This window comes from Polyergus mexicanus, unplaced genomic scaffold (assembly GCF_030449975.1).
Source record: "Polyergus mexicanus isolate NDT 795.1 unplaced genomic scaffold, iyPolMexi1.0 SCAF_14, whole genome shotgun sequence".
In the NCBI taxonomy this organism is placed as follows: domain Eukaryota; kingdom Metazoa; phylum Arthropoda; class Insecta; order Hymenoptera; family Formicidae; genus Polyergus; species Polyergus mexicanus.
In genome coordinates this window covers 1,284,000-1,297,563 of record NW_027223334.1, presented here as the reverse complement: position 1 = coordinate 1,297,563, position 13,564 = coordinate 1,284,000, and the positions used below count along the sequence as shown (strand labels likewise).

The 13,564-nt window shown below is 41.2% G+C and overlaps 1 protein-coding gene across 7 annotated transcripts in view; it reads left to right on the top strand.

Moving 5' to 3' along the window:
• Nucleotides 1-13,564, top strand: part of LOC138939197 (myocardin-related transcription factor A) — a 180,030-nt gene that overhangs the window by 156,774 nt on the left and 9,692 nt on the right. For all 7 annotated transcript variants that reach the window (XM_070306810.1, XM_070306809.1, XM_070306806.1 and 4 more), the window contains one exon: nucleotides 11,544-11,609. In XM_070306810.1, coding sequence (XP_070162911.1) covers nucleotides 11,544-11,609 — 66 coding nt within the window. The remainder of the gene's footprint in view (nucleotides 1-11,543; nucleotides 11,610-13,564) is intronic.

Here is a 13,564-nt window from a genome sequence, read left to right as displayed (position 1 = left end):
GAGAGAGAGAGAGAGGCGGAGAAACAATTGGCATTCTGCACGCACGTCCGATCGAGGGACGAAGGGAGACGAGAGGAGGGAAAGGGTGGTAACGACGATGCCGTGGAGGGTGGGAGGTGGGGAAGGGGGAGCGGGGTGTACTCACGGTGGCACGCACCTGTGCATTGCCGCCATATACGATGCGAAGTTATGGCGTTTTTCTCCGCGTACGGCCCCGCCGTACGAGATATGTGCGTACTCGCGTACACGTATACGATCGTATCTCAAGCGGCGAAACCAACTCCATTTCTGGAACGATTCGCGTCCATCCGTCCGTACGTCCGCGAGTGAACCTGTACGAGAGCGCGACTTTAGATCGCCCCGCGAGGTAAATTAATTGTCCGCGAGAAGCGTGCGCGTAACCGCACGCACGCACGCTCGCGTTGCACTATGAGCGGAGGAAAGAAGAGACGCACTCGTGTTTATTAGACACGCTAGACGAGCCAGCCCGCTCTCGACGCCGTTTTTCTGGCTTTCCGCGGAAACGAGGTCTCCGTTCTCTCTCTCTCTCTCTCTCTCTCTCTCTCTCCCTCTTTCTCTCTTTGTCTCTTTTTCATCAAGGATCTACTACTTTTTCATGGGAAATGACACGAAGACAAACGCGCTTTCGTTCGATCCTCGTGTTTTTAATCCAAATAAATGCGAAATATTAAAAATTCGCTGGCAATTCGTCATAAACGATATTGTGGAGTGAATCTGATTTTTAAGAGATTTCGCGAATATTTAATCTGTAAATTGCGAAGCATTCTAAAATTAAAGAATTATTTGTAACATCAGAAAAAGATATTTTTTGATATATTTCATGAATTCGTGTGCGGCAATCTTTTCTATTCATTATGAAGAGAGATGGTAAGAATAGACTTGACGTTGCTTTACCAGCCCATTAACATAAATTATAATGCCATTATTTATTGGGGTCGAACAAACCCCGCTGTATCAATAGACAAACAATTTAATCATTGTTTTGAAAATTTAATAAAAATATGAAAAAGCTGTCGTCGCGTATTAATCGAAGAAAATATCAGAACCGTACCATTTTCCACCTTGCCCTATATATCTCCATATATTTCTAAACATTTAGAAATCGCTGACGAATCGGTTGACAAGAACCGACACGCTTATTATCAGAGGGACGCCGCACGTCCGCTTCCGTGTTAGCCAAAAGTCATCCGGTCAGCCGGTGTGCCGACCAAGTGCCCGGGCAAAGTGTGTACCTACCTGGCGTGTGCCTCTTCTCTGTCGCGGCGTAAAGTTGGAGCGTGGTTGTGGGTGTAACCAGTTTCCCGTGGGCTTAGCTGTCAAGCCCACGTGGGCCGCCCACGCGGACCAGATATATTACTACGTCGTAAGAGAAAGAGGACGGCGCGAGCACGAGCGAAGGAGCCGCGAGGGGAAGTCGAGAAAGAGAGAGTAACTGGCAAGAGAGACCCTTCAGGAATGAGAGATGTGGCTTGCGACACAGGAAACAGTTTCACCTAGAGGGGCGAGCGAGAGAGCTCCACGCACAGCATTCAGCGAGCAACGTGAAACAATAGGCGCGGATATGTGGGTGTGGATGCACGCGCGCGCGTCGCCTTCTCGACAACTCCGACGAAAGGCTGCGCGGACGATGATTAGCGAAGGCTGGTTATCAAGAATGCCGAACCGCGCGACAGTGGGATTTTAGAATTTTTTAATTTTTGAAATTTTTCCACACGCCTTTTCATTCGCCTCACAATTTTTAAAAATTTTTATACGCATCCGGAGAGAGAAGCTCGCGCGATTATAAAATGCTTTCGAAAGCCAGATACTTTTCTCCTTATTACGTCCTCTAATATTCGCGACTTTATTTTCCGCAGATATTTTCAGACGTAACACCCCGTTATTTATGGTTATCCCGCCTTTTAAGGGATAATGAGGATTGCGCGCGATTGACTCTCCCGATCGGTCGGCTTCGCGCGCGCGCGCTTGTTCCTGTAATAGACCTTGCGAAATCGCTCGCGGGACAAAAAGCCGCGAGTGAGTTGGCGACGTGATACGAAGTAGCGTGCACGTCCACGATTCATTTCTCGCGCAATTGCTAATTAATATACCCCGAGGCCGACTTTCGCCGTAAGAAGCCGCGTCTGTCGCGTCCAGTCGGCGGCAGGTGTTTATCGCGCAAAAACACGTTGATTTACCGGCACGATAGTCGAAATGTACGACCGGCGAACATTTGAGAGACAATGCTAAGACTTTCGAGATCGAGTATTCGTATTGTCAGCCGGCTTACACGCGTAGTAATTACGCGTTGACACATGTATCAAAGATAGTCGTGCGATTTCTTCGACCGATTTATCACGGGAATCTAAATACGCAGTTATGTAATCGCAGGGCCAACACTCGTATTCGCGAAATTAATATTATTCAAAAGTCTCTCGGTTAATTATGAAGAAATTATCGTAATTTGAAAGTACGAGAAAAAAAAACTCGTTGATAAACAATATTTATTTTGCCTTATCGTTCCGGTGTCATTTACGATCACTCGAAGAAATATGCATCTCGGACACACCTTGTATATAACATTTAAACGTGCGACGTGAATGAGAATTGTGAAAATATCGAAAGTAACGATGAAGTTTACAAGTTTTGAGTAAGATGTAACGTGCCAGACGTCCATTCGGCACCTCGTGTGTGCCGAAAACATTCTCATCTCCAGTTGCTCGTATCGCAAACCAGACGTCGTCGTCATCTTGCGCGAAGAGACGATTTGTCAAAAGAAAAGAAAAAAAAAACGATATCAAGAAAGGAGAATAAAAAGTTTGAGAAGAGGGTGAAGGACTGAAAAATAGATTACACGATGAGAGTGCACTCGTGCTGAGAATATCTCAATCTGTAAAATATATTAGATTGTCACAATTTTTAATTCGTCTAAAGTCATATGCGTTGCATCGATTTTAACAAAATATACCAAAATGGACTTACATCACTTTTGCAAGACAATATAATATTAGTTTATATACAAAAATACATATATAACTTTTTCTCTCGACAAATCTTTATGTGTCTAATGTGTCAAAAAAAAAAAAAAAAAAGAAGGAAAGAAAAGAGAAAGCCAAAAAGGGAACGACGATCGAGAAAAACGACCGGTCGTGGATGAAGGCAGAAGAAAAAGTTTTTGCGGGAAGAAACGGAAATGGAAAAAGGGCAAAAGAGAGGCAAACTTGCTCCGCCGATTGATATAACGCTCCGATTTGCGTAATATACGCACCGTCGTAAAGCTCCCGGTGATTTATCCCGTTAAATAAATAGATTTCGGAGTTGTTAACCCCGTTTTTATAGGAGGAAACCGCGCGCGCATGCCACACGCGCTCCTCTCGTCCTGAGAGTCCTCCTCGCTTTGCGTACTCCGTGCGTGCGTGCGTGCGTGCGTGCGTGCGTGCGTGCGTGCGGTGCAACGTTCTCGTGCGTGGGTCGTGGAAGGTGGAGCGCGTTCGCGCGCGCGCGATTAAAAATACTGGTTCCTCCTCGAGAGGACGGGGAGGAGAGCGAGGAAAAATAGAGAGGGAATCGTGATATTTAAGAATTTCGGACAGAATTTACGAGCGCCAGACGGTCGACTCGATGTCGTCTCTCTCTCTCTCTCTCTCTCTCTCTCTCTCTCTCTCTTTCTTTCTATCCCTCTCGGAACGACATAGTAAATGGTGCAGATACGGGAGATGTCGGCTGGATCGATCCTCTCTAGCTGCTCGACTCCAAATTCTTTCCACGTCCATCGCACGCGATGATCGCGCACGATCCGGAGACCTATATTAGCGTTAAATGCCGGGTACGAAGTTAAAGTACGATAAGTCAAAGAATCGTATAATCATCTGACACCTAAAGCTATATATCAAATTGAATTTATTATACACTTTAAGATTATTATTCTAGGATAATTCTCAGCGATTTAATAAATATGAAATATATATTATATATAACAGTATAAAGAGAGAGAGAGAGAGAGAGAGAGAGCAGAGTTTGAAGAAAATTTATAGCGCGATACTTATTTAAAAAAATTTATAATTAAAAATTTTACTGTTATTATTTCCAGCTACAAGAATAAAAATATTGATATATCCTATATATTTGTTAACGAAAGGCATACATTTGACCGCGTAAAATACATAGATATTGAATAGCGATGATCGATAAAGTTATTATTTACTCTAATCGATGCATTAGTGCGTATAAATTGATCGTTAAGTGCGCAGAAGATTCAAGATACGATACGCAACTAACTCGGTACGCAACGATCTCTCGTAAACACAGGGGAAAAATGTAAATTCACGCTTCTCTATCGCTTCGAGGGGGGGGGGGGGGGAAGACATTACGAAAGACAAGCGCGCACATCAATTAGAAGGCGTATCCGATAGGCGGAGCGTGCTGAAGCCGTGTTAAGCTTACATAGAACTCTATAATATACACGGATCGGGCGCGAGCGAGCTCTATAAGTCACTTATAAGTACGCGCGTGTGCGCGCACGTATGGTATATGCTTGTATGCGTATCGTACGATCGACGCATTAAACGGCGTTCCTCCCGGCTACCGCGCGCGTCGCCAAACGATCCATGGCCGCGACCGGAACAGCTGGAGGAACATGTAGGCGCTCTGGCACCGACATGAGAATCAAGTAAATCGCGTCGGGTATTCTCCACCACACCGATAATTATCCTATTAGCGAATTAACTAGTAAGATGATTAATATGAAAGCTGTACGAGCCTCTTATGCGCCTCGCGATCGAGAAGATACGCGAATCTCTGCGCGTTCGGATCGCATGTAATTTGCCGATGGCGGTATAATTTTACATTTATTTTAGTTTGCTTATCGTATATATATATATATATATTTTTTTTTTTTTACTACCAGATTCTAAAACGAATCAATATTATTAATTAATTAATTAATTGAAATAATGTTTATTCCGGCGAACAAATATATGATAACAATATAATATTATATAAATATAATATTAAATATAATCTGCATTTTTCTTTATGTTTTGTCCATTTCTTTTTATCATTATTCTCTTTTACCTAATATATTTTAATTTTTTCCTGTATTTAATTTATAATTATTTGATATATATTTTTATTTTTATTCAAAGGAAATATTCTTCATCTTTCTGTCATTATTATTTGTATAATTCTTAGAGGATTAGTCGAATTTAAAATACGAATATAAAAGCGTTAATGTGATCTTTTGTAAATTTATGACATCCATGTATCCATACGCGAATAGGAAATAACGCACGGGAATGTCAATTAAATATAAATATGGGACAATGAACGGAATGTGAATTACGACGAGAACGTCAAACGGACGCCATCGCGTACATTCGTCGCAACGATATTCACGATTGTACCTTCGCAGTCCATCCCCGCGCTTTGACGTAAATGCACAGGCCGTGCACTCTTCGTCCAATTGTGCGTGGGGAAGACAATAGCGGGAAACGCGCCACTCTGAAAAATTCAAATGGTCGCGCGATAAATTCATCGGCCAATTCCAATTAGTATTCCCGCGACTGGCGAATCGGCCATCAATGTGTCAGCCAGTAAAAATTTAAACGAAATCTTATATTTGTCCATTGTACGACAAATGATAAATCATTGAAGATTTTATTACATCGCGCGCTTATGACATTAATTTAGAAAATGACAATGTGCGTAAATTATATTTTCCTAAAATCAGGCGAGTTTCCACAGAAGATAGCTTGGTCCGTGAGGGAATAACGGAAGATGAAAATAGTTTGGCAGAAAAATTACAATGTCCCCATCCAGAGTTTCGCAATCGTGTTGATTAAGGGGACTGTTATTTGGGGAATGGAATATTCCATGGGGCGATCATCGGAGACATGTGTTTACGCCGCTTCATCTCCCGAAAATCACGTAGGCGTGGAGGAACAGGAGCGAGGGGGAGGGCTTTCAGTTTCTATTTTGAAAAAAAAAAAATGTCACATTTCGCCTTGTCTAAGAGGAAGACGGGAGGAAAAGAAATAGGCATCGCGCGCGATAAAGCGCGAAGACACGAGTGGAATTAGAAGATCGAAGACCGTAAAGCGGTGGACAAGAGAGATAAGCGATTGCGCGAGGAAGGAGAGGACCGGGAGGGTGACAGAGGAGAGAAGAGAAGACGACGAGACAACTTCTCTCGCAATCTCCGGGCTCGCAGGCTTTATTTATACCCAAAGCTGCCGTATTATTGGATCACCCCCGCCTGACACGTAAACGTGTCTTATGCGGGCTTACGTAGTCCGCTTCTCTATTTCGTGAATGCCCGACTTCTATCCATCTACTCGGTGTCTCTGAAAACGCATGATCCTATCTGACGATGTTATCTCTTGTGTCATCCTAAAAAATAAATATATATATATATATATATATATATATATACGTGCCTTAGAATTTTTCGTGCCGAGTTACGTCATTGACATTCCCGTTGTGCGTGGATTATGAAATCATTTGGGGAGAGTACCGTGTCTCGGTAAACGATAAACACTAAACTTATTCGAGTGTAAGAGTTCAAAATTGCCATGACAATTCATGATTGCTTGACGTTTACAGCACCGTATGTACGCGTATTGCGAAAGCTTTCAGCATTCGCATAGACCTTTGCACCCAATACCGTCCGGAGGATAATTTCTATCTGCACGTTACAAGAGTTGTCATCCTATTAAGATGCAATATCTTGCGGTCGTGGAGGTCTTTCCAATAAACGCGTCACGATTTACCGTATCCGAAGCATGACGTATACTCCCGAATATTCATGAACGTGTACGTACGGTACGTATCGATCCGATGATAGTCATCCCTGCTTAGGCGCTGTAAATTGTTCTATTAACGCCGGAGCGCAATATCTTCCGATTATAGAGGGGCCTCCGGTAAATGCATCGCGATAAACGTATGCGTTAGCGTCGCGTTTTATGCGCGTTTCTTACGACACAGTCGAGGCACGCGGAGAGGATGTCGATGAACAAGATGGTGGAACGCGATGGCAATTTGTCGAATTGGTTTTAAGGATGAGGCTGAAAATTGGGGTCAAAACAGTAGCGGTAGAAACGAATTCATCAAGGCTCTAATATTTATGGGATTGCCGATGGAATCTGGTGTCTTCCGGAATTCTTTAACGTCGCGCTTAAGATTCCAGTCCCCGTTGATTTATTCGCCGATCGTCGTAAAGCAAGCGTCGTCGTAAGGAACGTGTTAGCGAGACGATGGTAAGACCAACGACAACTTTCGATGGCATTTATAGGTACATTCGTGGATCTAAATAATCGAATATCGATCGCAGCCGCGACTTGCGTCTACCATATAATATTTCGATAACTTTATCTTTCGTCTCGGCAAAGAAAAAAAGCTTTTATTGAGTTTTGCATCATCTACATTCATTATTTATCACAAAACATCGATCTTATCCAATTTCTCTACATGTAATTATTTCTACGATTATTAGCCACCCGTTAAATTAGCACGGCGATTCGTAAGTGGCAAAGGGTGTACTCGAATTGCGCGTCGAGGATAATCGCCTCTCAGGAATGCACCGCGTAAATCTGCATTCTACGAATGTCGCGAATACTTGCGGGAGCCGCGCGTGTCTGGTTCCCATAGCTCTCCCCGCGTCCAGAAATTTATAGCAATTAACACGAGTCCGCGAGCCAATGCGTGGGAGAGTCCGGTAATGAATTTAGTTCGAAATATACAAACCTCGAGACATTCGCGTGGCACGCGAAGCGCTCGCGTAAGAGCGGGGATACATGGTACGTCTCGCAGATCGGTGAAATGCATACGAGCGAAAAGTGATAACCGTAATACGATGTTACGCAGTTGTTAGTTTTATTGCAATCGTAAAAGACGTGAGATTTATCGTGTTGACTGTGTAAATATTTGGAAACACTGAAATATGATAGATGGCTCGGCCAATGTATCGCGATGAGTTTTTATCACTTGCGTGTATTCTTACACGCATAGATGCTGCGTTAGATTGATGAAAATATTATAATTTAAAAAAGAAAACAGATCGATTTCAAAATATTATCCTTCAAAAAATACTTCAAATACTTTGAACGAAGTTTGTCTCACATATTTCACGAAGAAAAATATGAAACGAGAGGGATAATATTATTCATTTCAAAATATTTTACTACTTTTCCCGTTGGATGACACATATATATATATATATATATATATATATATATATAAATGTAATTAAATTCAATTTTATTACTTTAAATATTTTGTATAATTTATTCATAAATTGCGGAATATTTATTTTAGAGTTATACTCAGACAAAATGTTTGAAATGTTTTTATAGACACACAGTCTGAATTTTCAGACACTTGAATTTTCAGATATATAATCTTCTATGGACTTTTAGAATAACGATTCTGATGATTAAGATAGATTGTCTGAAATGTCCTTCAGAAATCCAGATCTGAAAATTCAGACAAAAATATGTCAATTTTTTTACAATACATATATTTATTCGAGTTTACTGTTCATCCCTCTTCTCCAGATATATGTCATTAATTATAACATGAAACCGAATTTTGCACATAATTTTGCACATGCTCGACCCTGCGGGGTTAAGAAATTAGCCGTTACCGCACAGAAGTTTAGCGAGGCGAAACAACGCCGGAAGCTTCCAGAAATGCGAAACACGGTGAGAATTGCGCGTTAAGCGCGATCGAGCCACGCGAACCACGAAGTCGTAACCTGCCATGCCATCGGCTACACGGCACAACTATGCACGTGCGCAGCTATGCACGTGCGCCGGGCTCTCGAGAGTTCGAGAGGGAAGAAGAAAGAGAGAGAGAGAGAGAGAGAGAGTCGCCTCTCGTGACGCGGCGTTTGGTCCAGCGTATCTCTCGGTAGCCAGCGCCGCTCCGGTCGTTAGCATCTATCTTCTCCGCGTCTGTTATCCTCCCTCTGGTGCTTCCGCTCAGCTCTCCGCCGTATCCTGCTTTGTTTCACTCGCCAGACAGGATTTTCAATCTCTTCGAATCCTCGTTAATCGTCCTTTGATTACGTGTTCGGAAATTAAAATCAAAACTTGGGAAATGGAATAAAATTTGAAATTTCTCTCCATTTTCGAGCTCGATGAAATAAAACCTTGAAATATGTAAAAATATATACAAATCAAAAATTTTTAAACGTCTATCAAATTTTTAAAAAATTACAGAGCTTTTCTGCATTTTTTTTAAATTTGACACAAGTTTAAAATTTTTTCGCTTGCATATGTTTTTATTTAAATAAATAAATATATATATATATATATTTTTTTTAAGGTTTTTATTTCATCAAATACTTTAATACTAACTCATAAAACGCGGTCATAATCGCAACACGGCGAGGTAAAATCGATTGTCCATAAAGAGTAGCGAATATTATTACGACATGTTGCTGAAACCTGCGTCGTCGTGTTATTAAGAGACCAGATAAAGTTGAGTCGAACTTATCATCGGTTTCGTACAACCGAACGACCTAATTTAATTCGACAGCATGGAATCGCCAATTAGCGCGAATTATTACGATTACGATACTCGAGCGATAATCGCAGAACACGCCGATTCGAAATCTCGCTCGAAGGGACGAATTATTATGACCGCAGGTACAAGGTGCAAGCGAACGTTCTAGAATGTTATCGATGCTCCTTAATCGCGATAGTTTTATATCTTTTAACCGAGCATTCCAGATCGGTATCCCCGTTATCGATCCTGGAAATCATACTTGGAACAAGCGTGGTGTTGTGTGCAATTGCATATTTTAAAGTTTGTGCAAAGGAAGCATTGGCCGTTTCATAGAGATGAAAATTCTAAATATTAAAAATACAGGAAAATAAAATTTTAATATCGGGAGATAGTTCCCAAGCATCGAAACGGAATAAAACAGCGAGCTAAAATAAAATACACTTTAGATAGCGAATGAAAAACTATGAAACGTTGAGGACAGATGTTAACGACGAATTCCATGATAATTTCGTCTTTCTCGACGGTCATACGTTGCTTATGCGAGCGAGAAAAAATATATGTTAGCTCCACTAGATTATATACTCTGTCTCATTTGCAGCATCGCGAATTCGTGTTATACAATGCCAAAATACAATGTTACCGAAAGCCTCAGCAATCATATTTCAATCTCGAAGCAGTTGTAACTTGACTGAAACTATGCGACGAATTAAATCACGCTTCTCGCAAGAAGGATACCAGCTGGTTCAATGGCAATATTTATTATGACCAATAATTATTAATCGCCGACATATGATTTATATGCGATCGATATACATAAAATTCAGGATGCAATTTTATAAGCATTTTATAATTTTCGCCAAATATCGTGGAGGATCGTGACTGTTTTCAAAGACGTGAAAGATGGAGAGAGGACTGCCAATGTAACGTTTGTTGACGATTCGAGGGGAATCTGAACTCTGTTAATTCCAGCAGCAGCAGCGCATAAAGTAGCGAATCTCACCGCGGATTAGCCATTATGCTCAAAGGCAGTGCGCCAGGCATTTCGCCAGGATATTGGCCGCTTTGAATTCAGATTGCGCCTCCGTGTTTTCGTTCTTCCTCTTTCGCAGACAATTTATGCAATCTGGCCCGCGTCGTACGCGTATTTATAACCGCCAGCCCTTTGTGTGTTAATTCTCTACTTTTGTGTTACTCGAGTATCCGATCCTGCGCGGGCAAAATACCCGCGCGTCTCTTCGACCTTCGATCCTTGATGCGTCCTCGCGGCCTTTCGTATCCACATTTACAATTAGTGGAAATACAGATATATTAATAGGAATGTTAAATTAATAATATAATAGCCCGATTGTCAACTAGAAATTAGAATTTTTTCGTTAAAATATATAAGAGAAAAATTAATGTCGTTACCCGAGATAATAATATATATTTTATCAGAAGGTAACACACACGTATAATATATTTTATCTATGTAAATTTTTCAGCTTTTCAACGATATCCTAAAGATTCATATTTCACTCATATTTTATATCGATTATATTATTGTTTTAATATGTATTAATCCAATGCAATAATGAAAGCAAGTCTTCCTTTAATTGCATCAACTTGTTAGAAAAATGTGAAAACGTAAAGCCATCGTCGCTGTTTAAAAGGATCAGAAAGACGCGTACGGTATGCGTAAGGAAAAAAAAAAACCCAAGAGGAAAAAAATCCACGCCGGGTTAGGGCGAACGATCGACTTTGATCTCCGTGATTTTTATAGAAGCATCTCGCGTCGCGCGGCTTGATATTTTGCGGCTGTCGCGACTCCTCGGCGGAAATCCCGCAGAAATTGGAGCGGTGCCGTGTCGAGAGACACGGGTGGATTTCGCGAATCGCCTCCCCGCCTATGCCCATGTCTCGCCCCGAGGTGCAACGCACTCGTTCAAATAAAAGTTTCGCGAAGATGGAGGGGGGGCCGCTCTTTCGAATCGGCCCCTAATTTCTTCCCCATAACTAAGGAGACGCACTTTATGACCGGCGGCTCGCTTTTTCTGTTCCAGCGTTGAAGGTGAAGCTCATGCTGAGGCGACCCATCAATCAGCTGGTTGCGCAAGGCATCATGCCATGTAAGTGTTGATCCGTTTGTTTATTACGCCATTTATATTTTTTCCCCTTTTTCTCTTCTTGTGTGCCCCGCGGAAAATTGTGCTCGGACTCGAGGCTGTTAAATCTTCGCCGATACTGGTTGCTGATCTGCGCAGCTGTCGTTACGACCCGTTATCGAACATCATTGCCGACCCATCTCCGCGCTCTTAAAAACATTTTCGTTCGGATAGATCGATGCACGTACGAGTCATTTATCGCGAGCCTTCATCGGCAATTATATATATAAAAAGTAAGGCTCTGATATATCTAGGACAATTGTAGATTGTGATAAATTGCTTCGCGACGATTAAAAGAATTGATAATTATCGATCGGTTTTTGTGAGTTTTTGAGAAGTGAAACGAATTGGGTCTCTATCGAGTCAATTGATCTTGTAATAATTAAATCGGTCTATCCCAGAAGAAGAATACAGAGTTGACTTTCCTACAAAATGACAGCTGCAAGAATGTTCTCTCGTTCCTTTGTAACGCGTGTCTTTTCCGCAATAAGCGATTCGATCGTTCCTCTTTATCGTATCGTGAGATCAACTAAATTCTCGTGGCATGCGAGGAGCGGGGTAAATGAAGAAGCAAAAGTAAAAACCTACTCGCGTGACTCGTTCGTCGTCTTTAGCACCCGAAATCCCCGAAGCGATCAACGATATAAGGAGTGGCAGTCTCTAAGTTGCTCGCTAGATTTACGACGGATACCAAATGTTTACCAGAACGAGAGCACCGGCATCCAGTAATTATTTGGGTCACACCCTAAAATATTGCTCTTGTTACCGTGTGCGTGCCGGCGCGTTTTATAGCGCCCGGTATACGTATACCATAGTGCCGGGCTGATGAAAATACGCACTTTGATAGGCCTCGTTCGCCTTTACGCGTATCCGTGTATATGCATTTCCATACCGCGCGGAATTCATTCATTTGCAACTCCCTTGAAGCTTTAAAGTCGCTTCTGCGTCCGAGGGTAATAGTCGCTTTCGCAGAAACCGGACCAGGGGAATTATGTTATAAATCCAGTTTCTTCCAGAAATCGATACGCATTTCTGAGAAAAGTTTTTCGATACCAGGAAAGTTTCTTATTTATCACGATCATTTGGCACAATCATTACTGTCATTTATATTTTTATATTTTATTTGAATATTTTCAATGTTATTTAAAATTTCATATAACTTTTAAAATTTAATGAGAAACAATGGCTTACGAAATTTAATATTATAATTTTTTTCTATCTTTCTTCACAATACCTTTAACAATATTATTTTATTTTAAATCTATGAAATTACACTACATGTGAATAATATGAAAAAAAAAAAAAAAAATTACTTGCTTTATTCATAAACTATATACATTAAATATCTATTAAATATGGCGAAAACCTTAACGCATAAAAGATTGCTCGTTAAGTAGCTATAAATACCCAGTTGAATAAAATTATATATTAATATGTTTACAACGATATTAATCTGTTTGTATCAATTTATCTATAAAGTTTATTGCTTGCTTGCCAGATTTGTATCGTATGGTATCATCAAGTACATCCGCATCGTCATACGTATCGTACGAGTATGCAACGAGCGAATGCAAATAGATCTACACGATTTGCTCCCGAGATGTCAATCGTCGTGTAGACAGAGAGATCGCAATTTCGTATTTTATTTCTTGAGCTCACTCCAACCGCGAAAGACGACGTTTATTGCGGCAAATTAACGACGCCCCTCAGACGCTTCGCGTGAGATTAGAATAGGCGTCGCAAGGACGTCGGACGTCTCGGTGCTTCCGAAATCTCGCACTAAATATTTAAGTACTGCACATTCATATATATATATCGTTTATAAACATCCGGTATATTTACAGTACAATTTTGGAACATGTAACGCGACAAGTCGCGGAAATCCCTCTTTTTTTTCATTTATTCTCGCATTCTCGTAA